The sequence below is a fragment of the Pleuronectes platessa genome, chromosome 8, assembly GCF_947347685.1.
Source record: "Pleuronectes platessa chromosome 8, fPlePla1.1, whole genome shotgun sequence".
NCBI classification, from domain to species: domain Eukaryota; kingdom Metazoa; phylum Chordata; class Actinopteri; order Pleuronectiformes; family Pleuronectidae; genus Pleuronectes; species Pleuronectes platessa.
Window position 1 is genome coordinate 15,015,548 of NC_070633.1, and position 27,281 is coordinate 15,042,828.

The 27,281-nt window shown below is 40.6% G+C and overlaps 2 protein-coding genes across 6 annotated transcripts; both read left to right on the top strand.

Annotated features, from left to right (window-relative positions):
- Positions 1-2,495: 2,495 nt before the first annotated feature.
- Positions 2,496-5,451, top strand: LOC128445866 (hepatitis A virus cellular receptor 1 homolog). 4 transcript variants are annotated; one of them, XM_053428745.1, is made up of 6 exons: positions 2,502-2,702; positions 2,875-3,216; positions 3,317-3,373; positions 3,496-3,572; positions 4,067-4,160; positions 4,322-5,451. In XM_053428745.1, exons 1-6 carry the CDS (start codon positions 2,660-2,662, stop codon positions 4,408-4,410), a joined length of 702 nt encoding a protein of 233 aa, XP_053284720.1. In that variant the 5' UTR covers positions 2,502-2,659; the 3' UTR covers positions 4,411-5,451. The 4 variants fall into 4 exon arrangements, with proteins under 4 accessions (XP_053284722.1, XP_053284721.1, XP_053284720.1 ...); XM_053428744.1 differs by having other exon boundaries at positions 2,509-2,702; positions 3,317-3,385; XM_053428747.1 differs by lacking the exon at positions 4,067-4,160 and having other exon boundaries at positions 2,496-2,702.
- Positions 5,452-15,319: 9,868 nt separating this feature from the next.
- On the top strand, positions 15,320-19,716 carry LOC128445889 (cell adhesion molecule DSCAM). Of its 2 annotated transcripts, none has more exons than XM_053428773.1 (14): positions 15,320-15,555; positions 15,640-15,984; positions 16,278-16,406; positions 16,508-16,675; positions 16,759-16,829; positions 16,997-17,243; positions 17,316-17,402; positions 17,548-17,607; positions 17,905-18,033; positions 18,127-18,291; positions 18,833-18,984; positions 19,068-19,170; positions 19,239-19,269; positions 19,363-19,716. In XM_053428773.1, exons 1-14 carry the CDS (start codon positions 15,492-15,494, stop codon positions 19,418-19,420), a joined length of 1,809 nt encoding a protein of 602 aa, XP_053284748.1. In that variant the 5' UTR covers positions 15,320-15,491; the 3' UTR covers positions 19,421-19,716. The 2 variants fall into 2 exon arrangements, with proteins under 2 accessions (XP_053284748.1, XP_053284749.1); XM_053428774.1 differs by having other exon boundaries at positions 17,551-17,607.
- The last annotated feature ends 7,565 nt before the right edge of the window (positions 19,717-27,281 follow it).

Consider the following 27,281-nt stretch of genomic DNA (forward strand, 5'->3'; position numbering starts at 1 on the left):
TCCTGCATCAATTCATATACATAGTTAAGGCAGGGTTCAACCTGACAAAAGCAAGAAGGAGGCATTGGCCACGGGCCTATAATCAATGTCCCAGGGCAACGTGGGGGTAACACCACCCTTTGTGCTGCCATTACACAGAGTGGGGTCCTCATCCGTCACGCCAATATGGGCCCTTACGACCCACATCACATTCTCACATTTTTGTGCCGATTGCACTTCATCGTCACAGCAGTAAACCACATGCACCAGATGCAATACATTCTCATCTGGGTAAATGTGTCATGCCACCGCTCTGCTCTGGTCCAGAACTGGTTTCAACACCATCCACAGTTAACAGTACTATACCTTCCACCATACTCTCCGTTTCTAAACCCAATCCAAGAGTTCTTCTCTGCATGGCGGTGGAGGGTTTACGATCTCCGGCCCCAGGCTCAGGTTACCCTCATTGAAACCTGTACTGGATACAGAATATTCTGTTTGTCTGATATTTGCTAAGCTTACAGTGTTATGCACACTCCTGTAGTAGAATGAAAACTGGGACATGTTTTGTTTTGATTCTCAATGTTGACTGATTTGGGTATACGGAGAGAAATACATTATATTTTATTTCAGTCTGCAGCATTGGTCTTGTGTAGTGTTTGGTGAATTTATTATTATGTATTTGCACTTTGTCTGTGTACTTCACTTACAGTACTCTAACCACTGAGAAGAAGAATTGCTAAAAGTGTTTGAGGTTAGCCACAGCTGTGTTTAACTGGGTCAAACTGAATTAAGTCATATGAAATGTGTGTGTTGCATATGGTAACAAAATATGGTTTTGATAAATAAGTGTATAGTTTTTACAAGAGTGTCTCATTTGCAAAGGATCTGAGTAATCGAGAAAAACTGTAAATAAAATGCTATCGTCTTTAATAAGAGCATTTGATAGGTTCATTCCTGCTCTATGTTTGCAACCTCTCTACTAAGTTTGGGGCAAATGGGTTCAGTACTTTCTAAATTTACTAGCTTAAAATCCACCATTTCATTAACCATTGGTTTTCAGTTGCGCAGCACTTTGTGGGATGTGGTATAAATAGGATTATTATTACAAGGACCCATGTAGCAAGGAGCTGTTATAATGTGGTCTGAATCACAATAGACAATAAGGCAATAGAGCAGAGATTTTCCATGCACTCTTCTTCCTTATCAAGTCCTGGTGCCTACATTAACCACAATGCAATCGCTAGCCTAAAGCAAAGTGGAGTCGGTTACAGCTGTTTGGCAAGCTCCCATATCTGCAACCCCAGATTTTGTCTAACTTCATTGGGCTGGGCGTCTGGGTGGAGGAGGCAGGAGGCAGGTCATGACGTACAGTGACATGACGCTGCAGAAATCACGCGTTTTGGATTACAGCAAATCAACACCGGCATCTGAGCTTATCACCAAAACATTTGCGATCCACCAAAAAGCCCCTCCGGAAAATTACAGGAAAATGTCCGGACTTCAGTGGATGTCTAAAAGCAGCTTATGAGTGTGACATGTTTTGTCGACACATCACGTATTAATCGTAATTTGACACGAAAGGCTGTTTTTAAAATATTGTCCACGCTGAAAAGCATTTATAACACCATATTTTGACGTCCTGTGAGTGTTTGTTTATATTCCTGATTAAATCCTCTTAGTGTCACAGTCTAAAGAGGCAAAGATGTATCCCTGTGTGGGGACTCTGAATGTTTTTGTCTTTGAAAATTGTGAGAGCAACACAAAACGTCTGCAGCCACAGTCTTCAGAGCAGTCTCTTAAACCCAATAGGATTTTGTGAAATGTACTCTCAGAAAAGGGCAACAAATCGACACGGACCACTTATTTTAAACGCCGGGAAATTGCGGAGTGTGGAGAGAGGGTGTAAGACCGACCAGGTTGGGGTAAGACGATGTCAGAGCGTCTTGTTTTGGGAAATTTGAGGGAAAATAAGTTTTGATAGGAGATAAAACTGCTGCATTTATGGCTGCAATACAGGAGCTACAAGAACAGCATGTGGAGGACTTTGAAAATGTGTCCTCTGCACAGTCAGTAGTGAGGGAGCAATGTTTTCAGAACAGCTCATCACGGCTGAATTACAACAAGAGTTTTATTACTGCTACTTCACTTAGTGCTACCACTGCTGAGGAAATGATTAAAACAGAGACTTTGATCCAGAAATGTCCCTAAAACAATTCAAACACTCAGAGCGACATAAGTGATTTTGCTCTTTTTCAGGACAAGACATATAAATCTATAAAAACAGTCATTTTGAGAGCTGGTTGCTTCAATGGAGAAGGATTATTTCCCCTTTAAGTGTGTGACATCTTCCTCTAGACTCTACTGACTGAAGTGGGTTTTCATGCTACACAGTAGATTATCTTGATTTATCTTCTTTACAGTAACAGCTGATGTTGAAATTGACGATGACTAAACTCAGTTGTGGTTTATAAAATCACCTCATTCTCACATTGACTTGATCACAGGATAACAGGACTCAAGACAAAATGCACACCAGACTCACATTGATTTCCTTCCTCATTTCCGAAAAAAGTGCAGTCGAAACTTCAGTACCGTCCTCGAGGAGAGTGTGTGGGGGCAGAAATTCATTTTTCTTCACTTCAGGACGCTGTTATACAAGAGTGTGCACACACACACGATGCGTGGTCTTTGTGCTATTTTTCTCTCCATCCTGACCCAAGGTAAATCGATACTTTTTGCTTTTTTGTTTTCTGGTATTTGCAGTGTGCCTGTGGGTGGAGGGTGCGGGTGCTGGCGTGTGTGTGGGGGTGCCATCGTGGGCTTCACATCTCACAATTGCCTTTCCAATCTTCATCAAATCCTCCAGTTTTGACCGTCTGCTGCTCTCCACAGTGTCCTCAGCTACCTCAAGTGATGTCATTGGCCTCGTCGGGTACAATGTCACCCTGCCCTGCAGGTATGACACCCAGACTTACGGCGTGCTGAGTTTCTGTTGGGGACGGGAGCAGGTGCCCAGGTCTAAATGCTCCAACACTGTCCTCTCGTCCCAGGACGGGGCTGTGGAGTTCAAACAGTCGTCCAGGTACCAGCTGCTGGGCAGGGAGACGGAGGGAGACATTTCCCTGACCATCCTGGACGCTCAGTGGAGCGACGGTGGTGTGTATGGCTGCAGGGTCGAGATCCCCGGGTGGTTCAATGACCATAAAGTCAACACAAACCTGATCATGGAGGAAGGTACTTCACATGCAGACTGTTAGAAGAGTGTTCATGAAGTATGTGTGTTTTTCAGATGAGCTTTTAAAGTATTGTGAGTTTTTTTGTTTTGCTTTTCCAGCACCGACAGAACAACCTGTTACCACGGACTGGACACTTGCTACTACTGGAATAGATGGTAAACAATCAGGTGTGAATAAATACACATGTTAAAAATGTTAAATATAAGGGTACTGCATTGACAATTGTAGGCATGAACTTTACATAAATGTAGTGACTAATGGTTTCACTTCCTTGCAGAAATACGGACATCTGCATTTGAGAATGTGGAAGTTGGTGACCCAGTGATGGATAAATTTGGAAGTGTACAAACTATGGTACTGTTTATTTCATTTTAAACAACATGAAGAAACATATTCTATTTTAAAACTGATTTCACAGCAGGATAATTATGCACAGGGGACAGAGGAATGATTTATTTATAACCGGTGTTTCGACATATCTGGCCTGCTTCAGGAACATTTTGTCTCAAGAATCGTGTTGCAAGTATTTATATGATAATTAGAAACATGTTATTGAAATTGGATGTTCTTAGCTTTGTCATTTGATTTTAGATTTTTATTACAAACTGTGAGAATTCAACCTCAACTTGTGTGTGTGTGTGTGTGTCTGTGTGTGTGTCAGTGTGTGTTTATTTGTGTGTGTGCGTGTGTGTGAGGGTGATTTAAGGGTGGGAATGGGAGAACAAAGCCATATTAAAGTTTTCAACACACAGTATATTTTCATTGTACTGTATAGTAATGGTACATATACATATAGACCGTGTGACTATTCTACTTGACACAGTCCCTCGTGATCATTTTCATTGCAGGGAGATTTCATGGCCTCCCTGGAAGTGGGGAACATTGCCAGGACGGGAGCTATTTTCTTTTCCACCATAATCATAATCCTCTTCTTTATTTTCCGTAAGTGTGGAAAGGATTGCAGTTTGTGACTCATACGCTATTCTGATTAATTTAACACATTGGAAGTGGGCGACAGATTGTGCAGGAGAAGTCACAGAGAGTGTGTCTTCCTTCTTTAGACCGAGGCCATCACATAACACTTGTGTTTCTCCTCACTAAAGGGAGAAGGTTGCAGCCGGAGGGGAGACCTCAGCATCTCAACAAATTAGCTGTGGAAAACACGTATGAAAGTGTCCCAATGCATGGGTGAGGGTCAGCGCTACATGAAGAAAGGACGGTCTATAGAAGGAACCTCAGGCTGAAGGAGTGCCTGCTTGCCATGCGCTTTCCATCCCCTCTGGCTCAGAGAGGAACCCTTTGACTCCAAGAGAATGAGGATCTCCTATTTCCCTCCAGTGAATCAGCCAATGTTCTCAGATTCAAGTAAAAAGTTGATTATGCATCAGAAGATACAAAATATCCTTCAGGTTACTGGGCGGCTGTGGCTGAGGGGTAGAGCGGTCGTATTCCAACCTGTAGGTCGGCCGTTCGATCCCCAGACTTCCCCATTTGCATGCCGAAGTGTCCTTGGGCATGATGCTGAACCCCGAATTGTCCCTCATAGAACAACAAAGTGCTGCTAATAGATGCACTGTATGAATGTGTGTGTGAATGGGTGAATGTCAAACTATACTGTAAAGTGCTTTGAGTGCTCATCAAGACTAGAAAACTGCTAAATAAATGCAAAACCATTTACCATTTAATAACCTCTTCACTCTTTCTGTGTTTCATCGCAAATTTGATCTCACAGCCAAGAAAAGCTTGTGGATGGTAAATGTTTGTGGAGACGCCGCCACCTGCTGGACTCAACTTATTAGAGGAGGGGACTCTATAGTGAAAACTCATGAATGTGACCTTAGTTTGGTGGTTAAAGGTTAAATAGAGAAGGAGGGAAGTCAGAGTGAAGGAGAAATGCATATATATCTCCCCACTTATTTATGTTTAATATAAAATAGGCTACTAACTGTGTACTCACAAACTATGTTCAATAAAGATAATGTTAAGAAAGAGATTTTGGACATATGTCATAGTAGAACTGTCAGCACATCTGATCAGATTTATGATGAAATGGCTTCAGTTTAACCACTAAACCAAGAAATCAGGAAATCATCAAACGTCGTATATTGTCATGACTGATGAGAGAAAATCCACTGTAACTTGTCAGAAACTATAACATGTAGTTGTTGCTGTATACGCTGCCTTCTGTAACATTACTTCTAATCTATTAAAATAAACAAACAAATAAACCTAACCGACTCCTTTCTATATAAATCACATTGGACTTGGTGCCTATATTTAATGGTAGTGATAAATACTGTATATTTATTTATTTTGCAGCAGCTGTACTAAGGGCAGGTTTTGAGGAACAATAAAATATGAAGTTCTCCGCTGGTTTACAAAATATCCATCAAACCCATAGCAGTCCAAGAAAAAGTCTGTGGCCCTCCAGTAAACCAGACTTGTATTATTCTATTTCCATCTGTAGGAAATATTATGAATATTATGAAAAGATTTTTGGTAAAACTCTTAGTTATTTGTCTTCATATCTTGATCACTTATACAGGAATAGAGAACCAAGAGAAGTCATTCCAGTTGTGGCATTTACCTCATTTTTGTAAATGGGAAATATATGACTTTATTAGTACCGCACCTTTAATACAAATAATGTAACACAAACTTTTTTACAGAATAAAACTAAATAAACCAATAAAAACAACCCACCCAACCACATCCATACAAAGAGCAAGACACTATTAATGGGAGCCGAAGAAAATGCTGTAAATCACATGGAATTGTAAAGAGGAATCACAGAAGGCAGGTAAAAAGAGATCAAATGATGAAGAGGATAACATTTAATGCTGCAAGAGATGTGAACATAAAAAAAACAAGTAAAATATTAAAAGAGGAATAACTAAAACTAGACATAAAAGGTAAGGTATTGAAATCAATTCCCAAAAAGTTAATAAGTGATGATTGCCTTATTAAACAAACAGAATGAAAGGATGTATCTGCAAAACAAGATTGCAAGATCTGCAAGATTCTGCGCCACGGTCACACTGCTTTATGAAATCATATGTACCGAGGTAGTTCATATCTCCATCTTGATATGAGATGACATTCAAAAAACAAGACAACATTTCCTGTTGCCACCAGGGGAGTTTTAAGTCATGATTTCTATGTAGATGTCATCAGGCCCAGACTCTTGTCTTACATGTCTAGTTTGGACTTGATTGGACCAAATATGTCTGAGATACAGAACCTTGTGTTTTGATGTTGTGTAATCAAACTTTGACGCAATGCCACTGTCACACCGTGTGACGAAAAACTGAAATTCGATGAAGTTTATATCCTGTTGTGATGACACTTTAAAAGTCTGCATTTTAAGCAGCAGTCTTCATGCAGAGCATCCAGAGTCAGAGGAAGGATCCTGAAAAAACTCAATAAATTAATATATTATCTGCTGATCTCCATGAAAGCCGACTCTACCTCCACCCAGGAACTCATGTTCTCACCCATGTCCATTGCTGTGTTTGTTGGATTATCAGCAGGAATACACAAAAACTACTGAACCAATATCCACAAAACTTGGCAGAAGGATAGAACCAAGTACCCAATGAGTTTGGTGCAGAAATGAACAAAGGGGCGGATCGTTTTTCACTTTGTTTAAAATGAACATTTTGGACTTTTCCCACCAGTTTCCCAGTGAATGATTTCCATTTGGAGAACTGATATATTAGTTTTTGCAGATTGATTGAACTGGACTCTCAGGTCTCAGCGGAGGCACTCAGAGGGAAATTCTACATCTTGTGTCATTCTATGAATTAAGTCAACACACAAATGTCAGATTATTTGCTCTAGTGTTAACAACTGATTGCATGTTTACCGTCAGGCAACATTGTTTCCTGGCATAGAAATGTCGAACACATCTTCCACAACATGAAATGATCATAATCTACACAGGTATTTTACACTGAACACATGTTTAAGGAAATACTACATTGTATTTTCTTCTGTATTAAATTCCCATCATTGCTATCACCATTATTTCAGATATCATATATTTCAAAATGTTCTGTAACTATAAGGACAACAGTTCTCTCTCGTGCAGGGACGTGTGGTGATTTCTATCATGGTGGATCGACAGCAACAGAAATATATTAAAGTACAAGCAACCTCAGAGTTGGGGTGTGATGTTCCTGTGAAGAAGGAAACTGACTCAGCAAACAGAAGTGCACGAACACCTTCCTCTCATATTGATAAGAGATGTGTTCCACTGATTCTCTACCTGTCTTGAAGTGTGTTTGAGTGGCGCTGCTGGATGGGACCATGGGGCACTCTTTGCTCGGTGTGCTGTCATTATTCTGTGAGTACATCAGTAACTTTTATTCTACGAATGCAAAGTATTTATTAGATGTTTGTCCAACCACAGCAACAGCCGCTGAAACTGAAATGTCTTTATCTATTTGCAGAGGTAACCAGCCGCATGTATTCTGTTACATGCACTTAAATAACTTTTATTTGAGACTAACTTGTGATTGTTGGAGAACCGTTAGAAAGTGGAAATTACATTTTCTTTAAATGTATTATCTGATCACCGACACATGAAATAAGACCAATGTTATACCTGAATCATTGATTATTTGCCAAAAGATAATTTGATATGAGAAAAGTTGATTTAGAAACAAATCAAACACTGTGATGTTCTAACGGGAATTATAGACTTTAAAGTTACAGGCTGTGAATATTGTCCCGATGATTATCAGAGAAACAATCATCTGATCCACATGAATTCAAATAAATGGATCAAACACGGTAGATCACTGATATTTGTACTTATTTTATTGATTGAGTTATTGATTCTCAAGCCATTTCATACTTTTATACAATTTCTTTGATTGGTAGTTTTAATACTACTGCTCATACTCGCTTTTACAATATAACAGTACTCACTAATAGACTAATTACTAGAGTCTGTACTGTGCTTGGTTATTTACCAGGTTTAATAATGTCTGATGAGATAACAATGTTTCTTTCAGTGCTGAATACACTCCTCTCATGTGGACACACTGAATGTGAGTCAACTCTTTTCTTTATTGCTCTCTATCTTTATTAATATGTATATTTCATCCCATTTTTCTTTGTGTATGTTGTTATTAAGATTAGTGAGTATATGAATGAACTGCAAACTAATAGAACAAAACTCTGGTTGATATTTCCTCTAACTATGTTCTGTGTATGCGGGGGGGTAGATGCTGAGCTGACCTTTGATCCCAACTCAACCACTCTATATTTTGGGGAGCACGTTAATTTAACGTGTCACATGAGAGAAGCAAATGTCAGTGAGTGGTATTATGAATTCAAGCGGAACGACAAACCACTCGCGCCCATCACTTCCAATAATGTCCTCAGGATTCCAGAGGTAACGCCCGACAGGAACGGGGTTTATCAGTGCATTGCTCACCATAACAGCTCAGGAGAGAAGAAACGGAGCAACAGGTCTACTCTTTCTGTATCAGGTGAGATATCTAGAATCATTGCCACCGCTGGGAGGTTCACCCACAGACATGTTGAGATACAGGACAAAGAGAAACACAAGTAAAGCAGTTCACAATAAATGGGACAGTAGAAACATGAAGCTTATTTTCCACATCGTGTCGACAGCCGGACAAATCCACGTTTCTTTTTCAAAATAAGTTTCAGTTTCCGCAGTCAAAGCTGAAATACCTGATCTCAGTTCCTGCCGTTGACCTCTCACACGGACAGAAAGTCACTCACATCATTCACTAACTTAAGTTTAGCGTCTTGTTTGACATTGACATTATGAAAACATTGGAGGAGCAGAGAACAACTGATGCAGACTGTGTTTACTCAATTATATATGACGAAAATATACATTTTATACTACATGTACTAACTTGTAAAATAATCATGATTGATTTCTAATTAAATATATAGATATTATTAGTTGTTATTTTAAAGGATTTGTACTACATATACTGAATTATTTAATTTGATCATGAATTGATTCCTAATGGAAGTTTAATATTATCCAATGATACTATATAACTACATATACTTAATTATAAAAAAATCATGAATTGATTACTAAATAATAATGGAGATATTATCTTTTACTATTTTAATTATTAAGACTACATATACAGAATTATAAAATAATGATGAATTGATTCCTAATCAACATTGAAAATATATATATTTTTAAATTTTCTTCAATAAATGTAAAGTACTACAGATGTAAAGATTAATAATGAATTGTGTCCTAGTTAATGATGAAGATATTATTTTGGGCTAATTTAATAGATGCTTCACTACATACACTGAGTTTCATAAAGTAATAAGGAAGGATTCATAATTAATGATGTAATGTGATGTAATGTAATGATGTAAATATTCTTTACCAAGCAGCACACAGTATTATACTATTAACCAGTTCTCTCTGTTGGTTTTGTATTTGTGTTTGAATGTTCAGTGTCCAACAGAAGCTTTGTCGTGCTGCAACACAACTGGACTCAGATATTCAGCGGGCAGACGATCTCTGTCAGGTGTGAGATCCAGGGAGGGTTAATATGAAAAATAGAATCATGTAACGTGATCATTATTGTCTTTTTCACAGATCTGTTTTGTGACAGGTTGGTTCCACTCTCTCTTGTTTCATCTTCAACAAAACAGCAATACTTTACATTTTATTTTCCATTCACTTCTGATTGTTTGACTGTTTCAGGCTCAGCAAGTCTCTGAGAACCAATCAGAGCTCAGACCCAACTGTCCACCACGATGAAATCCATCTGCAAGTGTACCCGTCTCTTCTCCACGGTCAGTCTTCCTTCTCCTACTGAATGCCTCCACAGCTATTTCTAAGTTGTTGCTTTTCAAAAGAACCTAGTCACAAAGTTTCCAATTACATTTCATGTTGATTTTATTTTTTATTGACTTGTAGGTGACAACTGCATCTATGAATCAATCAGAGGAGACACGGAGGAAGGTACTGTATAAAATGTGCCTCCTGCAGAGAAGTCCTAAATGAAAAACCTTCTGATTACAGGTGGACGGGCAGATGAGTTCAGAAATGTCCAACACGATGTCATGACATCAGTATACAGCCGTGGTTTTCCAACATCTCCTTTTAGTCAGATGGTCCCAAAGACAGACATTTGGACTTTTCAGTTAAATCTAAAGCAGAGTTACAGGTGGAAAGGTGCCTCAGCCCCGGCTCCAGACCAATGCACCAGAATGTAGTCAGACCCAGATCCAACTGAACCAGGGATCGGTTTTGCTGCGCCCATGTAATGTTTGAACAACAAGGACGTTTATTTGCATTGGAACACATGTGGAGCACCTGACGCTGGTGATGCTGGTTGTGATAGAGATATTAGAGTGGCAACGAAATCAATTAAATTAATAAAACAGTGGTTCTCAACCTTCTCAAGTCTTTTTCTGTCTGATCTTTACAGGAACCCGAGGTGATCCAAAGGAGACGTCTGACTACGTTAATGAAAATCCACATTCAGCTTCAGGTACAAATATTAACAACTGGCTTTTAACTTAATGGCTCAGGTGCAATTGAAATAAACCTCAACTGAAACTCCATCATATCATTATTAAATATTTATGTTATGATAAGTATTGGTGTCTCAAATTTAAAATCCTTTGTGTAAAACTATGAACAGCCTGATCATGTTGTAGGGTTGAAGTATCAAGTGTGTATTTTAGAAATTTATAGTTGCTGTCACTTTGTTACAGGACCACTATGAATGGTGCATCCTCCAGAAAACAAGAACATGAAAATCAACATTCATCCTTAAAAACCTTCACATATTAGACTCACCAGTTTTGTATCAGCTCATTGGAAAGAATGACACTATCTGGATTGAATTTGAGTATAAATGAAAAAAGAAATGCTGTGATATTTGCTTTTGTGTATACGTTCAATATTTCAATTGGCTTATATTGGCCTTTTAAGATATGCGCTGATATGAAAAGGTTTATTTTACTGGATGAACAATGTGCATTATGATTATATTTAAAATTTGTTTTTTTTGTCTTAATTCAAGTTCTATATATTCTATCGTATTTGTGTTTTCTTTCAATTTATCTTTCTTTCTTTCAAAAATATTGTTTTACTTAAGCATTATTGCCAATTTTAAATATTAGTGATAGTTTTTTACACCTTAATATCGGCATTGGCCTCTAAAAAAAGCCTATTGTGTATATTTTTGCCGCAGTCATGCAACAAAAGTTTGAATGTAACCTCTGATGTTTTCCATTCGTACGTATATATATGTCTTTGTTATTAGCCACCAATGACTCAATGAAGGACGATGTCAGACAGGACATCGTCTGGCTGTGTCTTGTGTTCCATATACAGTCTGTGGTTATGTGTGATTATTTCCATGGCTCGTAATTCTCTGTTTGATGAATCAGTCGTCTGCAGACAGTTTAGCTTTTTGTTTTGAAATGTGATGAACTGTAACAGATTATAATTCAAATACATAAATGAATGTGTTCTTTCTTTTATCTTTATTAAACTGTGAAATCCCACCTGGACTCGGTCGATATGTCCCGTTTTATTTTGAAATCCCTCACCTTACAGGTCCTCACCTGTCAAACTGAGGACAAGAAGGTTTGTGTTTTATTGTGGCAGGAAACTCTTCTGTTGTACATTTAAACCTTTTTCTGAGTGGGGAATACTTTTATCCCACCTGCAAGTCTATATCATCAGCCACATGGTGGCGCTGCAGCTTTTGATTATCTTTTGCAATAATCATATCAAACCCAGATGAAAAAGAAATGTAACTGGGGCTTTTAACCAACTTTATCATAAATAGCTATATATGAAAATAAAACAGAAATGCAGCCAAATATATAGAACGTGAATGAATATACTCTGCTTATTCTTTCAAATAAATGTTTTTCTTCTGTGTGGATCAGCAAATAAACTCTGATGCAACACATCACTGAACGGCTGATATCTGCCAATTCTTATCAACCAATAAATCAGTTGAGTACTTATTATCTGATGCAATTTTCTTTACCTTAGAGCAGCAGCTTTATTAAAGTGAGTCTGATGTTTGAGTGTGAACATGTCAAAAACAGTTAATCATCAAATGTGGCTGCAGGGGGCGCTGTTCTTCAGTAACAGTTACCTAGTGTTGCTTTAAAGAGATCTTTACTGAACTGTGTTGCAATGAGTTCAAACCAGGACTCATTGCTTTTCATATATATATATATATATACTTTTATCCCACCTGCAAGGTATATATATATATATATATATATATATATATGTATATATGTATCTAGTGAGAAAGATCCTTTTACATCCAGTTGTTAGTTTTCACACTGATGGTTTTATCTTCCCTACACATTTGTATTTTCAGCCACTGGATGGCGCTCTGTTGTGTTCCTCTGATGTGAGGCAGCTCACTGTGCTTCAGTAGCTGTTTGCATGTGAGTGCATGTGATGCATGTTTATTATCACTGGATGATGTTGAAGTTGTTTTTCCTTCCTTTCAGAAGAAAGCTCTGTGTTTTTCCTGCTCAGTTCTTAGATCATGAAACATCTTTGTTTTTTCTTTTGTTTCATTGTATTTTAATTACAGACAAATGTAAATTGAAAACTTGAAACCTGATTGTTAGGAATATTGTGGTGAAATAACAACAGTTACAGTGTTGAGCTCTTCTGGTTATTGCTCCACACACGTCTCTTAAACGCGTCGTATAAAAATAATTTGTATTTAATAATAATATTTATTATTATTATAATGGGCCCATCACATGCTTTGGGGAGAATTGCTTTAATTTGTTGTTGAATCCTTTGATGCTGTCGCTGCAGGAGTGGAGTTGTTTGTTGATGGCGCAGCATCAGGGATTCAAATCGATCTTTGAATTAGTTTGTATCTCCATCTTGTTGAGGTGACAGTCATCTCAATATTAATTTGATCTGATGTAAGCACTGGTACAAGTACCTCAAAGTAAAAATATGGAATATGGGCAAAATGGCCACTAAATGCAAAGTAGAGGGCTCCCTTTGCGTATTTCACACGACCCCTTGAGACTTTTTTGTTTGTCTGGTCATGAATCACCTGGGCTACGATTTTCCTGAAGTTCGGTCAATGTGAACGTGTTCCAGGGGGGGCTTGGGGGGTGCCGTTGAGCCATTTTGCCACGTCATTTAAAATTATACGTACATTTTCACCACTTTCTATTTTTCTGCAAAATTTGGTAAGAATTTGAGCATGTTAAAACCCTCAAAAAGCCTATTAATTTGCATGAAAAAAAAATACTTACAATTTCAATAGGGCCTCCCACTGTCTCCTACTGTTCGGTGCTCGGGCCCTAATATTAACAAAATGCCTCACTGTATGTCTTTGTTTTAACTTTGAATAAAATAAAAAAGCAGATCAGAGGACCTGAGGGTTCAAGATGTTTCATAACTTAAAAGCAAATTTGACAAATAGTTGGTTTCAATATGTCTCATCATGTGTAAGAACTGTTTCTTCGATGTATTTACCATCTAATGTTTCCTGTTGCACTGCATCCTGGGTTGCAGTGTAAAGACTGAACTGACCTACAACCTCTGCATGTTTTTTTTCAAGGAAAATATAAGAACCTGGCTTAATTATAGCTCAGTTTTCTAACCACATATCAAAGATACTGTATATTTGAGTCTATGTGCCAGTTATCGTTGACCCAGGAAAATTCAAAGCTCACCCGGGAGCAGGACTCTTTTCCATCGTAATTATAATCCTCGTCTTTATTTTCTAAAAGTGTGGAACGGATTACAGTTTGTGACTCATGTGTCATTCAGATAAATTCACACATTCAAAGTGTGTGTCTGTTGAGCAACAGAATCCCTGAGAGTGGGCCTTTCTTCAGGAAGTCATCTTGAATGATGATGTTGCAGAGAACAATTTAATTTTGATGCAAATGTTTTATAACAATACATGAAGTAATCAAACTTTAAAAGATTTGAATATTGTAGCATGTAGTAGTTGAACGTTTTTTTTTTTGTGATCGGTTTCTCTGGACTTTTCTTCATATCACTAAAAATGCTGGTTTATTTAAATCAGATAAACGCTTTTTGTCAAAGGATTCATCTGAACTGTTACCAAAACTTTAGTAACAGTCAACACTAATAAGTCACAGCGATTTCTCTGGTAAAGAAGAGTCTGTTACATTTAGTTCCTTTTCTGTTTCTAACTATATACAAAATATATTCTCAACAGAAGTAGTTTACAGGCTCCTGCTATTCTCAGACTGAGACTAATGCACAAATTCTCTCCTGATTAATTAATACCATTTCATTTATTTATCTATTTTTTTATGAATCTTTATCTTTTATTAATTTACTTTGTTTTAAATCAAATAATAAAAAATAAAAAAATTATATAATATTATGCAGAGAGAGAGAGGGATACAAATGTTTTAGTTGAACCCACTTTTCTTCACGTTATCACATTACATTAAATCTCTTCCACTTCCAGTTCCTGTTTACTTGTTAATTTGAATTATATAGAGAAATTAACTAAAACGAATTCTTCTCTTGCTTCTAGTATTTTTTTCCGAGTCAGTGACGGAAATGCTCTGAATCATACTATGACTGTGGTTACAAAAAAATCCACTGTGATAATTGAAGTGAGAAAATAATCTGAAACGTTAACACATGAGAAACGTTATAAAAGGCTATTGTTGTAATAGAGTTGTCATTAACTGCACCACTTGTGCTCTTGGTGGATGATCAGAGAGGAAGTGCTGTAGTTCCTAAACATGCTGCAGCCTCATCTGTTTACTCAGCAGTCTCACTGAGAGTCCATGGCCCCTGAGTAAACCAGACTTTCTATTTCCATCAGGGTTAATATAAGTTCGCAGTCCAACCTATATCTAAAACCATCTTGTGTTTCAGCTCAAATGATACAAGTTATTCTTTGATTAATAATTTCTATTTCATTATTCTCCAGTTTTTTCCTCTGTTCATGTCACAACCTCCCTCCAACCCTCACAAGTCCAGGACTGTGGGTCATTAACCTCAATTCTGTCTCTGTCTAATCATCAAAATGAAAAAGTGTACCTCTTCTAGGTTGAGGAACAAAAACCGCAGAAAAGGAAACGGCTCATTTCGACATTTGTCTTCTGCCGGCAGAAGTTGTCTGTGTGAGCATATCAAGGACGGTGTCATGTGATGTGGAAAGATTTCAAAGCTGAAACCACAGCGGTTTGGTTTAGTGTCACTTAGCAGGTGAACTGGTCTTCCCATCGACTGAGGCTTGTAAAATGGTTGAATTGGGCATTAGACACCTTCCTCTGTGCTGCAGTCTTCTTCTTGGTCTTCTGCTGGGTAAGATAGCCATTTGCATTTTTTATTCACAGATGATTGAGCAGTGATCTTATATCATATGTTTACCATTGGTACGTTCTGCAGCTTTAGGTTGTGTTGTCACAGAGGGCATCATAGCCACAGTGGGAACAGATGCAACTTTGTTGTGCAACTACGATGCCAAGTACTACGGCAAGCTTCCTGTGTGCTGGGGCCGCGGAGCCATCCCCAACAGCGGCTGTGCCAATGAGGTGATCAAGTCAGATGGGACGTCAGTGGTCCACAGGCTGACAGAGCGCTACCTGCTCATGGGTAATCTGGGCGAGGGCGATGTGTCGCTGACCATCAGGCAGGTGCAAGAGAGCGACTCAGGGACGTACGGCTGCCGTGTGGATATACCGGGCTGGTTCAATGATCACAAACACCAGGTGACCCTGACTGTGGTGGCAGGTGAGACCCTCAGAGAAAGATGAGTAATTAATGGTGAACAAATTCAAAGTTCTCCTGGTGTGTCCTCGCTCATTGAAACATGAAGACTGTCCCTCACATTTCCTTTTGCCCAGAGACAAGGGTGACACCCGGAAATTATCACATGTAGAAGCTGGAACAAGCACATATTTGACAAGAGATGACCCATAAATGATTTAAACCATGCATCGATTGAATAGTTGTTTGCGATTTTCCGTTTTCATCTAATTTTGTCTGTACCACAAAGCGAAGTTTCTGTTTTTCTTCCTCTTTAGGACGCCCTGACCCCCTGATGGTGCAGACGAGGGAAGTGAAGGAGAGGTCGGTTACTATTCGCTGGAGTCCTGTGTTTGATGGAGGCAGACCCATCACGTCCTACATGGTTGATTTGAAAAACAAACAAAGTAAGTGCAATGAAACATTTTGATATCAGGCAGCTAATTATCTCTAAATTATTCTTTAGAGGACAGTGTGTGGATATAATATATGTGTTCCTGTTGCAAAGCATCCTGGGACACTGGAGTGAGGACTGAAATCTCGAATCCTGAAGTGACCCAGGTGACTTTGGTGGATTTGCGTCCGGCCAAGTCCTACAACATCCGCATGTTTGTTGTTAACAGCATAGGCATGAGCGAGGCCAGCAACGTTCTGACAATCACGACAAAAGAAGCAGGTAGAGTCAGTCAGCAGTTAACATTTTTAACTACATTTTTTTATTTGGACCGATGGCCACTTTCAAATGTGTTTTCCCTGCAGCACCAGAGGGTCCGCCCCTGGATATGCGGATGGAGGCCCTCACCTCTCACAGTATCAAAGTGACGTGGAAGGTAAAGTCACAATTAAGAAACTTTAGCAGCATTCTCAAAAGAAAATGAAAGCAGCATAGCAGTTTGTACAAAGTGATATGCAAAAAGAATATGTGTTATAAGAAAATATGTAAAGAAAAAAAAAGAAAGAAAGGATTTTGAGAATTGTTTCCCTTCTTGAATAAAAGCCTCCGAGCGCTGATCTCAGAAACGGGGTGCTGCAGAGTTACAGCGTCAGCTACCGAGAGTACGACCCTGCAGGCAGACAGTTTAAGAGGTGGCAGCACCAGAGTGTGACGGCCACCCGGGAACTGGAGACCCTCATCCTGGGCAACCTGAAGCCTTCCACCAAGTACGGCATTCTTATTCAGGCCAAAACCAAAGCAGGAATCGGACCTGCCTCAACTGCACCACTCTGCACCACTCTGGATGAAGGTAAAGTCACGGAAATATGAATTAATCAGTGTTATCTTCTGAGACTGGAAACTGCTTTCATTCTGTTTCTAGTTCAGACAACTTCAGAAGTTGTAACTGTGACGCCCACTTCTACTGATACCACGATGCAGAGACAAGACACTTCAAGTTTTACTACAGGTACCGCGTGTGTTCTTGAGTTGCACACAATATATTCCTCATTAAACATCTTTAAAAAGTTTGCTTTATGATGACAGATTTTTTTTTTTTTTTTAAATTAACAATCAACAATGACTGGAATATGACCTTTTCACCCTGTTCCCAGCAGTGGAGTCTGTTACTGATGCCATAGACTGGGAACAAAGCACCACAAGCTTCACTTCAGGTACTTTGTGTTCAGCCTCTCGTGAACCAATCAAACTCTTCTGTCGTCAACAAGCTGTTTAAAGTGGTTCTCATGTTAATCAGATATTTGCTATTCGAGATGTTTCATCAAAATAGAATTGCAGCTGTCAGCGTCCAAATAGACACATTATTCACGGCTCTGGGATTTGTCGGTACATTACATCATCACCACATTATCACAGTGTAAAGAATCAGGTATAAATTCACAAGATTAAACTGAGCCATTGAAAAATGGATGTTTGTCTTTGGTGAACGTGTCTTGCCGTGTGTCTTCCAGTGCCCCCGGATCCCCCGGTAGTCGAGTTAAAAGAGGTCATAGACACTTCAATTTCCCTTTGCTGGACTCCCGGCTTCGAAGGTTACAGCCCGATTACGGGTTATTACTTGGAGTATAAAGCACTGAACGGTAAGAGAAAATAAATGCATTAGAGTTCAATAAATTGTTGTCACTGTATTTTTTGAAATTATGTTAAAATCTTTTTTCCCCCTCCCTCTATAGCATCATGGGATTACACAAAGGCAGTGATAGACTTCAGCCCTAACCAGACAGAGGCCACAATAATAGAGATAAATCCCTCAATTTACAACATCCGCATGTTTGCCAAGAACAGTCTGGGCACCAGTAAAGCCAGCAACATCCTCACCATCACTACTGGAAGAACAGGTGCTGAACTCAAACATTATACTTAAAGGTTCAATTTAGTGACATCAAGTGGATCAATGCCTGAGAAAAAACTGGTGGAGTAAAAACTGCAGATTTTGCTGATATATGTAGAGGAGTAAAAGTTAAAAGTACCCAAAAAGAAATGTACTTTGTTACACCCTGTGTTTATAAGTACTTTCATAATGTACTCTACCCTATTTTTTAGAGGATTTTTTAGAATATATATCTGGCCTTGTCATTTACCCGAGGTCTTGCTATGTTGATATGACTGAGTTCATGCTGTGTGTTCTGCCCGTCCCTTTAAGTTATGAAAATGTTACTGTTGAGCTGTATAGCGTTCAATAAAAATATATGTGATATTAATATGTTGTTAACGTTTTGGGGGATCAGAAGTATTTGAACCTTATTCACAGAGTGTGAGAATATAATTGAGCTAAACATTCACAATTCCTCATTTGACATGAGACTTATTGTTTTGGGTATCATTTATCTGAAACTGTTTCAAAACTTCCTCTTGTCTTCTTCCCTGTGTGTGTGACAGGTCATCAGAATATTGATTCTGCTACCACGGTATCCTCTGAAACCGTATCATCTGACCCCGTATCACCTGACCCTCTATCACCTGACCCCGTATCACCTGACCCTCTATCACCTGACCCTCTATCACCTGACCCCGTATCACCCGATGCTGCTGTAAGCTTCAATCCCTGCATTTACACAACCACCAGGTTCCAAAGTGAGGCTAAACTCTGACTGTCTCTGATCCCCTCTGCCAGGCGATTGTCAACGGGAGTCATAATGGTCACCTGGCTGCCATCGTGATGCCGGTGGTCCTGGTGGTGTTGATTGTTGCCACAGTAACCACGTGGCGAATTCGAAGTGAGTATGATCACTCGTAGACCCAAAGCAAGTTGCCCTGTTTGATTGTGACGCTTCTCTGTCCGCAGGGGTAAGACGGAAAGAAGGCAGCCTGAGCCTGTGAGTGACTGAACCATTTATAGACATTTATATGGAGAATTTAGACACTCAATGCACTTCACTGTGACTGCCTGCCCTTCTCCTCCTCTGTAGGTGGGTGAGCAATGGACCACTACGTTTCAGAGGATCTGAGTCACTGCAGGAGCTGTAAAACTCACAGCTACTCTACATTCAGCCTATTGTGTCGTTACAATACTCACAAATAATGAATTTTGTAAAAGGAGTTGTTTTTGTCATGTCTTTGATGAAAGATTTGGTCCGACTTCAGCTGTCTGTTGATTCAAATGCCCTCAAAAACGATCTATACTTAAATATACTGTAAAAAATGTACTAAAGAAGCTGCAATCACAACAAGGTGTTTTATTTTAATGTGATAATGTGTGTGATTGGATGGTACCTAATCTTTGCTACATTCTTTTATACTAATAAACATACTTTTACACTGTACGCTTTATTCTACTGTTGTTTACTTTGTAGAGTTTTGTGTCATAGTTCAACCATTAACAGGGTTTATGCAGGATATTATAAAGTATCTAATACAGTCTAGAATTCAATCATCAATTTTGGGCCTTTTAAAATTCTAAGATACATTAAAGATTATGTTCTAGGTCTTTTAGGATTTGGGTAAGTCTTCATTATATTAATATTAATTTAATGCTATTTCAGTCGCACTTAAATGAGATATCTCCTGAACGCCTCGAGGGAATTGTTTCACATTTGGTATGAATATTCAGTTGCACTGGCATTTTAATTTGGTAGCCAAAGACCAAAGGTTAAGGTCAGGATGTCTTCACAAATTATGTTTATGTTTTTCTTGCACGTTATTTCTTAAGAACAAGGGATTCAAAGTCCCGGTGACCTAAACAATTTTTGTCCCCCCTTTAATTCAGTATGTTCTTAAAAAGTCTGAAATGAAACTTGTTGAAAACTGCAAAAACCCTGATTACTGACTATGTTAATATAAGTTAAATCAGCTATTATTGAAATTATGAAAAATTGTAAACACATACACAAACAAACCTGATTAAATGTGTTTAGTACTTACAATAATTGTTGAGATTAAACTGACTGAATAGTTAAAGAGTTTGATTAAAAAAACTATACAACTATCTTTTTATATGAATTATTGCTTGACGTAATAACATATCCTAGTTGAAAAAACTTTCATGTATCGATGTAAGCTAAATATATTACACTCTAAAATGTCATAATTGAGGATTTGGTGTTGCTAACCATTTAGAAAATAAAGAAAACTGATCCTTAAATGACATTTAACACGTACTAGTGTATGCCTATAACCATGAGAGGGAGCCAGAGTCCCACCAGTAAGTTTCTCTAATGGTCTCCAGAGCTCACTCATCATCATCTCACCTGATCATTGAAAAAGCCAAACTCAGGAGCAGGCACGGCAGCCGGCTGGATTTCCATCCATCTGTCCTGTAAATATCTTAATTGTCCTAATTCAGGAGATGAGGAGGTGGAGAGGATAGGATACCCCCAAGGGATCTTAGAGCCAGCTGGGCTGTGGGGGAGTCTCCCACTAATGGGGGACCACAGGAGGGGGATACCCACACCTGAGTCTCAGCGGGTACAACATGGCACCGGAGGGATCCTTGTTTGTACGTATGTGTGATGGATGTATACATGTGAATGGATGTTTAAAAGCTGGGCCTCCACTTCCCCTTCGCCTTCTTAATTCTTTTCTAAACGAGGCCACTGATGGAGAAACTACTGTTGTTGTTGTTTCTGCATAGTGAAGTGTTGCACTTCCTGACAAATATAATAATGTGCCACTGTGTTGTAAATACTGCTTGATTACTGGTTTGTAGTGGTAACCCATCACCGATCCAGAGCTGCTGACACACAAAGCCACAGTACGCTGTGTAACTGTGGCCTGTAAACACCGCTCCACCACATCCCTCCTCCTGCGGACTTCCTCTCATCTCCGGACCCCTCACTTCCGTCGTCCACTGCCCTTCTCGCTCTGACTTTGCTTACACAAACACTACAGAGCCTTCCACTCGCGGTGCTTTCCTCAGCCTCCACACCTCTCCATCCTCTTCTCCTCTCAATCCATCTCCCTCTTTGCTCAAGCCCCGCTGATTACATTGCGTTGGCACTTACATAAACAGAAGAAAAGAGGCACGGGTGGTTTTGGGAAACACTGGTTGAATGACTTTGATGAGGTTGCTTTGATTTGCCTCACAGCCAGAGACCAATTTACCTCCCCTACACATATTGGTTCGTCTTGGACCTTGTCTGCCACCGGTAAACCACACGAGGCAACAAACCAGTAGTCGATACTAGTAGGGCGAGGGAATGGAACCGGCTGTTCTCACTGACCTGCAGTCGATTTACAATGTCAGTCATCGTCCCAACAGTTTTGTCACCTCATTCACAGCATGGCTCTTCCACCTTCTTTAAACATCCTCTGTTGTGACCAAACATCCAATCAGGCAACAACACAACCTTTCTTATATGAGCCATGCAGATCTTTGTCAGCTGTATCTGGTAAAGGTTTCCGAGGGACGCTGAAGGTGGGGGATTGAGGAGGGAGGAGGGAGTGTGTGGTCATAATAATGGCAATATTAGCAGTGGGGACAGAGTTAGCAGTGTAATAAATCATAGCTATGGTTTTGGCCACATCAAGGTACCAGCACGCAGGAAGCAGAGACTGAATGGTACCACACACACCAAAGCCTGGGCTCCGCAGGAGGGGCTGGTCGCCAGGCCTCGTTGCCCCAGAACGGATGCACGGTCCCGGACCTATAGAGCTTCCAGATGTTGGCCCTTCTGGAGCGCCTTATGAACTTGCGAGCAGCAGAGCAGATGAGTGTATTGAACAGAGCAGAAATGAAAGGAGCCGGGAGGTGAGGTAGAACAAAGGAGAGACGGCGGACACAGAAGCAGTTTGTGGAAACAGACGGAGAGCTGTGGAGTGGTCTGTTTGTTGATGAAAGAAACACTAATTTGTTCAAGTCTTTAGAGAAAACTCCCCACAAACTACAACAGCTCCAAGGGATGGTTTCATCCTGTTAGACCAATGGCCTGTCAGTGTGCTAATGAAAACAAGACAAAGTATGATCCTCAAATCAGGACCGTAAGTTGTACGTCAAACATAGACATGAAGATGGATGACATGACAGCTCACCAAAAGTGAAGCCAAGCATCTCAAAGGCTGTCTGTTGGCTTGCTGAAGTATAGGTTATAAGTCCTGCCTCCTCCTTGTTAGGAGATGGGACATGGATCAAACAAAAAAGTCAAAGTACGCGGCTTTGGCTTCATCTCTGGACAGTGGGAGGAAGTAAAGACGCTTCATCCATCTTTATAAACCGTCTATGATGTTAACTGGTCCCAAAAAAAAGAATGCATGTGATGTTGAACTTGGGTTGAGAATCATGACGGAGCAGCGATTTAAAGAAAATCAACAAGCGAACTCTGCTCACTCACAACGAGCTGATCTGACAGAACATTTATGAGTGTGTTGATCTGATCTGATTAGCCTGCTTGAGCCAGATGGAACGCAGTGCACATGCTTGAAGGTCAGACATAACAGTTACCATGGAGACGTCGCCAAGTATACCAAGCCCAACGTTCTACTGCACAGCCGCTTCCCCAAGGGACCTGCATCAGCCTGTGTGTGTGTGTGTGTGTGCGTGTGTGTGTGTGTGTTTGTGTGTGTGTGCGTGTGTGTGTGTGTGTGCATGTTAGCTGATGTGTATCGGCGTGCTTTTGCACATGTCCCTTTCAGTGTGTATAAAGTTTGAGGTGATTCTTCTGCTAGTTACAGTCATAACTCTGACTTGAGCTTGAAGTATTGTCTGTAAAGGATAGAAGATTTATTTTCTGATTATTCTTTTTACTACTGCTCATCAATACAAATTATACACAAGTTAGATAAGAAAATAAAAGCTTTGAAAAAACTATATCAAACCCGTCAGTGATTTGTGTTTCTGACTAACACAGATTAAAAAAAAAATAACTGCTTGCTTTTGTCTTTTAAAAAGAAAGATTATTTATGTGTTGAAACAGATGTTTGACGGTGTGCATGAAGTTGTGCAGTATTCTACACATGTAAACTCTTCACATAGTAAACATTTATTATAGCATGTAATTACTGAGCAAAGTGGCAAATTCCAACCTTCTCCAAGGTCTAAGTTTCCATAGAAACACACTAGACTTTATATTGATGTAGCGAGTTTATCAAATGCAGGGGAAAGAAATGCATTTGGCAGCCAGTCATTGAGGACAGAAATAGCTTTACTGACATGCTTGTTGCCTCCCTTTGCACACACATAATCCTTAATGCTCGCAGATATTTCCATAAATGTTTGAACATCCAAAACCCCATCTTGTACGATTCATATCACACGTCACCTCTCATTCAGGCAGCATTAAGTGTCAGAGCTTTGAACAGAGGCACGGGTCTTAATCTGTTTAAGTGTGCTTCCTTCTCTGAGCTAACACCACCGACTTTTGGTTGTTGTTGTTTTTTTTTATACACCTGCCCAGAGGCGAATTCTAGTACGGAGAGGCGTCAAATTGGAAGACCTCCATCGTCCTGGCAGCTGAACACAGTGGAAGTCTTGGATCTGTTTTGGGGGGATTGGACCAGCTGAGCTCTGCCATGGAAGACAAGTGGCTGGCGCTGTTGAATGGGAGCAAGAGTGTGGAAGGATGGAGGGAGAGGAGGAGGAGGGCGGGAGGGAAGGAGGGAGAGGTAATCACATCAGGGGATTAGTGGCTGTTATTAATGGAGGATAAGGCTCTTTGCCGTCACTCTCTCAGTCGCACATACACACACACGCGCACAAACGCACACACACACACACACACACACACACACACAGGAGAGAACAAGAGAGATTTATGCACATCCATCTATCTATTTATCTGTCTATCAATCTATTTATCTGTCTATCTATCTATCTATCTATCTATCTATCTATCTATCTATCTATCTATCTATCTATCTATCCATCTATCTATCTATCTATCCATCCCTCTTGTCTGTCAGACTGTAATTCAATTACACAGCTGCCTCCCCTCTCATCGTCCAACCTCTGGCCCACGGCAATGCGTTTTGATTTTGGTTTGTAATATTCTCGCTACCTACTTCATGAGGGAGAAAAATGATCTGCTCCCTTGTGCATGTGCGCGTGTGTGTGAGTGTGTGTGTGTGTGTGTGTGTGTGTGTGTGTGTGTGTGTGTGTGTGTGTGTGTGTGTGTGTGTGTGTGTGTGCTGGCATGCCACCCCTTGAAAGATGGCCATTCAGTGGTGAACAAACAAGACATTTGTCTTAAGTCTTGCATCACCTCAGGGAAGACTCTGTGGAAATGTGCTTTGCCAGGTTATCTCTCGCTGCTATTTTCAGTCTCGCTGTGACTCACAGGATCCAAACTTCACGGCCAGATCCCAGCGAAATCTCTGCTAAATAGAAACCTCTCCATCAACCGGCTGTCACAATGGTGTGTGTGTGTGTGTGTGTGTGTGCGTGTGTGTGTGAGTGAGCCAGTTAGAAAAGATCATGTGTTAACTTATTAGCTTGAATAAAACCAAACACGCACACACACACACATGATTACACAAATGCACAGGCAGATGACAGTCACAACGGCTTCTCAGGGAGAAGATGTATGGGCCGGGGCTAAAGAGACACATTTGCAGGATCTTTCATCAGTGAGAATTTCGCCTCATCCTCGCGCGAAGCCACAAAGACACCAGCATCCCACCGTGAGCCGCAGACACAGCTGCACCGCACTTTCATCATCTGAATGGAGTTTCACAGCAGCGGCGAGGAAACCAAAGTCCCCGAGCCCTATAATGTCACCCAAACACCCCGGAGGTGCGGCGGCATGTCAGAGGAGCTTACACATGAGTAAATAGACGGAATCAACTTTCAGAGAAGCAGCCAGCAGTTCATTTTGGCCAAGCAGAGAAACAGCAAATATAGAAATATATACCCTGGATTTGATATTATAACTAAGACCGATGAAGCAGAGCGACTTAAGTTGTGCGTGAAACTTCTTCACAGGTGCTGAACTGAGCTGCAGTTACTTTAATAAATATGCACTTTGTTTCACTTTTCTCCAAATGAGTAAACAATGGTGAAAGTACAACTGCCTGCGTGTTTTTACATGGCTGTTTTTAAGTTGGTCCCTATGAACAGAGGGAGCTGAAGGCCCTTTGGGGATAAACACACACACACACACACACACACACACACACACACACACACACACACACACACACACACACACACACGCCAATCTCTCTGTCTGTCAGCTCTGTGCTCGTAATCACATCCTATCCCCTCGTGTTCCCATACACACAACCCCCCTGCCTCGCTTCACTGTGGCGGGAGAGAAACGAGAGATCCCTCCAAACGCTCTCTAAGATTAAGGCTTTGTGTTTTACATGTGTTATCGTTGCTTCCCTTCGTTATCCCCCTGCTTTTGTCTCAGCCTCCTCCTCTAATTAGAATCTTGTCCCTTTCATTCCTTTCACGCACCTTTCTTCCACCTGTGAGAGCGAGGAGAGGCAGACCAAGGAGAGGGAATAAGAGGAGGAGAAGAAGGAGAAGATGAAGCAAGGAAACGGGTGGAGGAAAGATGAAAAGCGCGCCACACGGAGCGAGTGGCGGAGCGTTGTGGAATGCGGCGTCTGAGGGGAGGATGAAGGCGCTTGTCACGTCTCATCACACAAAAGTACACATGCACACACTTACACACACACATATACACACACACACACACACAACCTAGCTGTGGTGCAGCAGAGACACACGGTCCCGCTGAGCCGCGCTTTGAAAAGAATAAAGTGCAAAGGGAATGAAGAAGAAGAAAGAAGAACAAGCACGAAGAAGCCACCGAGCTGGATGTTTCATTTTGACCCATATTTGTCCCGATGCATGAATCAAACTGGAACTGAGGAGCCCAGCGCATCTGTCACGACAGGGCGTCGGAGAAAATATCTAAGCAGATCCACCAGAATGCACTCACCGCTGGTGGCATGAACTGCAATTAGGGAACTGCAAATAATAAGAACAATCGAATATATACAGCGTTAAGGCAAGAGAGACATTATATATTATTTTTTTCAGAAAAGGGAACTGCTCTAACAAGCATAAAGTCATTACCTCAAGCTCTTTTGCTCTCTTTTTCCCCTGTTCCTCTCTCTCTCTCTCTCTCTCTCTCTCTCTCTCTCTCTCTCTCTCACACACACACAACACACACCTCCCTTCCTACATCCCCCAGCCAAGTGCAGCGCTGTCTGTCCCCCTGGCCCCACTGTGTGGCCTCCTCGGCTGTTTATGTGTGAGGTGAGGGCAGGCTGGCACTGCGCCTCCCTGTGTGGTCAGGCTGTGTTTACATCTGTCTGGCCCTGGAGCCTGGAACCTGGAGCTGTGCGCCGGTGCATCCTTTACATCACCCAGAAGGCCGTAGCAGGACCTGGGGATTGAGTCTCATTCGGTCTCAGAGCGTGAAGGACTTGCCCGATGAATGGCCCACAGTCTCACAGAGCCGTGCACGTCCCTTTGTATAACTGACCCCTTTTTCCAACATTGCTCTTGAATCTTCTCGTCGTTTGCTGCCCCCCCCCGAACTATCGCCGTGCTCCAGACTTGCATGCCAGTGTGTTCCTTTGAGAGAAAGTATAAGTAGCTCGGCCTGCTTGTGGAGAAAACTGCAGACTTTCTTTCTCTGATTGAATGTCTATATGTTAGTGCTTAGGATTTGTGTGTCTGAGATATGTTTAACATGCACTAATCCTCCAGAAGCAGCAAAGAACGGAGAGAATTGAATAGCGCCGGTTGCGGAACATGACAAACAGTGTGATCTGCCTTTTGTTTTTGAAAGCTGATGAATATGCATGTGGCCCCGCGAGTGACTGAGTTTGGGGTGGGGTGGGGGCTCAGAGGAGCATGTTAAACAATGGAATTACATCTCTGACATGCATCCACCGCGAGGCTGGGATTAAACACAGCGCAGAGGGGGGAAAAAAACAGAAA

Bases quoted from the DNA above. Each gene is read 5' to 3' on its own strand.
- LOC128445889 (XM_053428773.1), top strand. From the start codon at position 15,492: ATGGTTGAATTGGGCATTAGACACCTTCCTCTGTGCTGCAGTCTTCTT. The intron at 15,985-16,277 runs GTGAGACCCTCA...CTTCCTCTTTAG, and splicing joins GACCCTGACTGTGGTGGCAG to GACGCCCTGACCCCCTGATG. The intron at 17,608-17,904 runs GTACTTTGTGTT...TGTGTCTTCCAG, and splicing joins CACCACAAGCTTCACTTCAG to TGCCCCCGGATCCCCCGGTA.
- LOC128445866 (XM_053428744.1), top strand. From the start codon at position 2,660: ATGCGTGGTCTTTGTGCTATTTTTCTCTCCATCCTGACCCAAG. The intron at 2,703-2,874 runs GTAAATCGATAC...TGCTCTCCACAG, and splicing joins TCTCTCCATCCTGACCCAAG to TGTCCTCAGCTACCTCAAGT. The intron at 4,161-4,321 runs GTAAGTGTGGAA...TCCTCACTAAAG, and splicing joins AATCCTCTTCTTTATTTTCC to GGAGAAGGTTGCAGCCGGAG.